This window comes from Antrostomus carolinensis, unplaced genomic scaffold (genome assembly GCF_000700745.2).
Source record: "Antrostomus carolinensis isolate BGI_N321 unplaced genomic scaffold, ASM70074v2 scaffold34807, whole genome shotgun sequence".
Lineage (NCBI taxonomy): Eukaryota > Metazoa > Chordata > Aves > Caprimulgiformes > Caprimulgidae > Antrostomus > Antrostomus carolinensis.
This window is the reverse complement of record NW_010327228.1, coordinates 9,710-13,287: the sequence shown is the minus strand read 5'-3', so window position 1 is coordinate 13,287 and position 3,578 is coordinate 9,710. Positions and strand designations below refer to the sequence as shown.

At 57.7% G+C, this 3,578-nt stretch overlaps 1 protein-coding gene across 1 annotated transcript in view; it reads right to left on the bottom strand.

Moving 5' to 3' along the window:
- Nucleotides 1-1,624: 1,624 nt before the first annotated feature.
- The window catches only part of LOC104527984 (myosin heavy chain, cardiac muscle isoform-like), a gene marked incomplete at both ends in the record, with an annotated part of 11,357 nt that continues 9,403 nt past the window's right edge, over nucleotides 1,625-3,578 (bottom strand). Inside the window, 7 exon segments of the mRNA XM_010171849.1 lie at nucleotides 1,625-1,762; nucleotides 1,916-1,985; nucleotides 1,987-2,003; nucleotides 2,391-2,495; nucleotides 2,794-2,964; nucleotides 3,114-3,239; nucleotides 3,362-3,566. Of these exon segments, the coding sequence (XP_010170151.1) occupies nucleotides 1,625-1,762; nucleotides 1,916-1,985; nucleotides 1,987-2,003; nucleotides 2,391-2,495; nucleotides 2,794-2,964; nucleotides 3,114-3,239; nucleotides 3,362-3,566 (832 nt within the window).

Here is a 3,578-nt window from a genome sequence, read left to right as displayed (position 1 = left end):
AGCTGCAACTCTCTGTTCTTCATCAGGTCACCCCCACCCTGCCCCCTCCATCCCCTGAGCTAATTTCTTTCTCATCTGTACCTTTTTGTTCTTGGGTATTTGTGGTTTTGGTGTATCTTTGCTTCTTCTTAATTGTAATAGATGTACACTTAAAATAAAGGCTTAAAATTAAAAGGCTTTTAAGTTAAGGGATGCCTTTGCCATAGTCTAGTTAATTAATTGGTGCATCCACCGATTGCTGCTAGAAACCTGCAGAGTTCCACGTCCATCTCTCTATTGACGTGATGTACAGTTAAGGGCCAACCTGCCTCTGTCCTGGGCGTGAGGCTGAGCTCAAGTCCCACAAGGCTCCTTCTGGCTCATGGATCCCTCCTCCCCAGGGTGGGAGCAGAGTCACTTTTGGGTCCTTGCTGGAGGCAGATTGGCTTTGCTTTTGCCTTCAGGCCCAAGCTGTCTCTGGAAGGGGTGCAGGGAAGAAACCCAGAGCAGCTCCTCCACCCAAGGAGTGTGCTGGTCTCCAGGGGCAGGGGGATGAGTGTGCAGGGAGGGTCACAGGCACATTTTAACTGGGAGCCTTGGTCCTGTGGGCTCATCTGTCTGTGCCAGATGCCTAAAGAATCTCATTGTGAGAGGGACCAGACAGCTCTGGCCTTCATCCTTCTTTTACTTTATTATGGAGAGCGTGGGAAGGAAATACCCTGCGTGGTGCTGGGGAGAACTTGCTGGCTTCAGGGGAGGCTGCAGCAGGCTGTGTGCTGGCATTGGGGGGGGTGGAGAAGGGACCCCTGCCCCTAACGAATCCTTCTGGAAGTCTGCACTATCCCCATGGATTGCTGAGGTTGGTGCTGCCCAGATTAATGCCAATTTACTAACTGCAAATAAACGTATTAAATGGAAACTATTAAAAAAATCTATTTTGAAGAAATGAGTGGAGATGTCTTTCTTTGTGGTCTTTTTACCGAAGCTTTAACCCCCCTCCCTCTCCCCTGCAGAGCTGTACTGAGGGTTTTCTGTGTTCCTTCTGCAGGAGTGATGGTTTCAGTGACGTCCCTCAACCCCCTACTCTGCAGCTGAGCAAGGGGCTCAAGTGTGTTGGTGGGAAGGGATGAGGAGAGGGCTCCTTTCCCAAATCCCTGCTAAAGCCTGGAGTGAGCCAGGACAAGAGAGCAGGGAGAGGGGAGGCCTGTGCCTCCCTCCTGCCCCTGCCTGGCTGGGAAAGATGTCCCCAAAGACCCCAGCTTGTCCCCCATATCTCCAGCAGTAGGACCAAGGCTCTGGTCACCCTGTGACAGACACAATGGAGCAAGTCCTAGCAGATCTATGTTTATTCACACGGTGCAAAGCTGGTGGTGACTGTTGCAGCCACTTGCCTCCAAGCTACAGCAGGCAGCTGGGCTCCAACTACTCGTGCTGCCAAAACAACCAAAAGGGCTTCGGTGAGCTGCTGGAGCTGGAGGCAGGGAACACTCTGCCATCCTTCAGGTCCTGGCACCAGTGACAAGGGACAACAGCAGTCCCACAGCCAGACAGGATGAGGCCATGGGCTGTACAGCTGCTCCTCTGGCTCCAGGGAGGGCAGGAGCCCTTGTCCCACTTCCCCCTCCCCACGGCTACCTGGGCTTACCTTGGAGGTGATGACCTCCCTGGTGCGGGCACGCAGCTTGTTGACCTGCGTCTCGGCGATGTCGGCACGTTCCTCGGCGTCATCCAGCTCGTGCTGCACCTTGCGGTACTTCACCAAGTTGGAGTTGGCCTGCTGCTCCTGGATGGGGTGAGGGGAGAGGTGAGTTCACCTGGGACATGGGGATGTTACCTCCCCGTGCTGACCTCGTGACCCTTTTCCCTTGCAGCCACCCCAGGAAGGCCAGCAGGGTCTTCCAGCCCGGGAGGAGATGGAGCGGGGACAGGCACTTACCGCCTCCTCAAACTGGCGTTTGTAGCTCTTGACCTTGCTCTGCAGCTTGTCGATCAGGTCCTGCATCCTTTTTCCGATCTTCCTCAGCCTGCAAGTGCCCCAGCCCCATCAGCAGGACCCCAGCTCAGGCTGTGTCTGCCCCAGTATCTTTGTCCAGGGGTCGCAGTGGTGCCAGGGCCCTTTGCACAAGGAGAGCACCAACCTGCCCCAGTGACCCAGCCACCAGCCCCACGTCCCCTGGTCCCCCCAGCACCCAGTTTGGAGGTGCCAGCAAAGGGGCAAGACAGAGACACAGAGCAGGTGGCAGAAGCTGGGACAAGGAGAAACCGTCCTGCCCTTCTGAGTCCCAGCACAGTGCCCAGAACAAACCAGGGCGGTGCTGGGCTGGAGTGGGGTGCTGGGTAACAAGGATCTGAGCACAGGGACAGTTGGGCCAAGTCCTGCTGCGCTGGAGCTGCGCCTGGTGCTGCTGTACCTGGTAGCTCAGCTCCTTGATCCTCCGCTCGTACTTGCGAATGCCCTTCTGGGCTTCAGCCATCTTCTTCTGCTCCATATCCAGCTCTCCCTCCAGCTCCCGAACCTGTGGGTGGATGGGTAGAGGCCAACTCAGCTCCAGCACCAGCACCAGTTGAGGTCAAATCACTTTCCTCAGATCAGAGTAGCCACAGCCAAGGCTAAACCACCCCAAGCAAAGCCACGGAGCCAGCCTCAGGCTTGCAGGTCCTCAGGGCCTGACCCTCACTGCCCATAGGATGGCCCCAGAGGGATGAAACAGGGACAGTGCCAGCGCCAGTGCCCTGCAGAACCTGTGCCCCTGGGGCAGTGCCAGGAGCCCACTCCTACGTGGCACAGCTGGGGATCTGCCCCTGCCACCTCACCCTGGCCTCCAGCTTCTGGATCTGCTTCTTGCCACCCTTGAGAGCAATCTGCTCCGCTTCATCCAGGCGCATCTGCAGGTCCTTGATGGTCTGTTCCATGTTCTTCTTCATCCGCTCCAGGTGTGCACTCGTGTCCTGCTCCTTCTTCAGCTCCTCTGCCATCATGGCAGCCTGCAAGGCCAAGAGCACAGAGGCATCACCACACAGGGGGGGTCAGTAGAGAAGCTCTTAGACCTGCCCCTCTCCTCCCACCCACCAGCTCCACAGGGTGCTGGGCACCCTTGATGAACCATACCGCACAGTCCCCACCAGGCTCTTACATCCGTGATCGCCTTCTTTGCCTTCTCCTCGGCATTGCGGCACTCCTGCACCGCGTCCTCCACCTCGCCACTCAGCTGGGAGATGTCAGTCTCCAGCTTCTTCTTTTGGTTGATCAGCCCTGTGTTCTGTGGACAGAGCAGGGCAGTGTCACAGGGACCAGCCGTTCACCGTGGCCAGCAGCCCCACTGCCAGACAGGCTCCTGCTGCTCCAGTGCCAGCAGAGACCTGGGATCCGGTGGTTCCTCACCTGGGAGTGGAGCAGGTTGACCCTCTCGGTGGCCTCCAGCAGCTCCTGCTCTGCCATCTTCCTGCTCCTCTCTGCCTGCTCCAGCGCCGCCCGCAGCTCCTCCACCTCTGCCAGCAGCAGGTTGTTGCGGCGCTCCAGGGCGGCCGCCTGCTCCTTCAGGTCGTCGTTGTGGCGTTGAGTATCATCCAACTCGATTTGCAGGTCCCGCCAGGAAGCG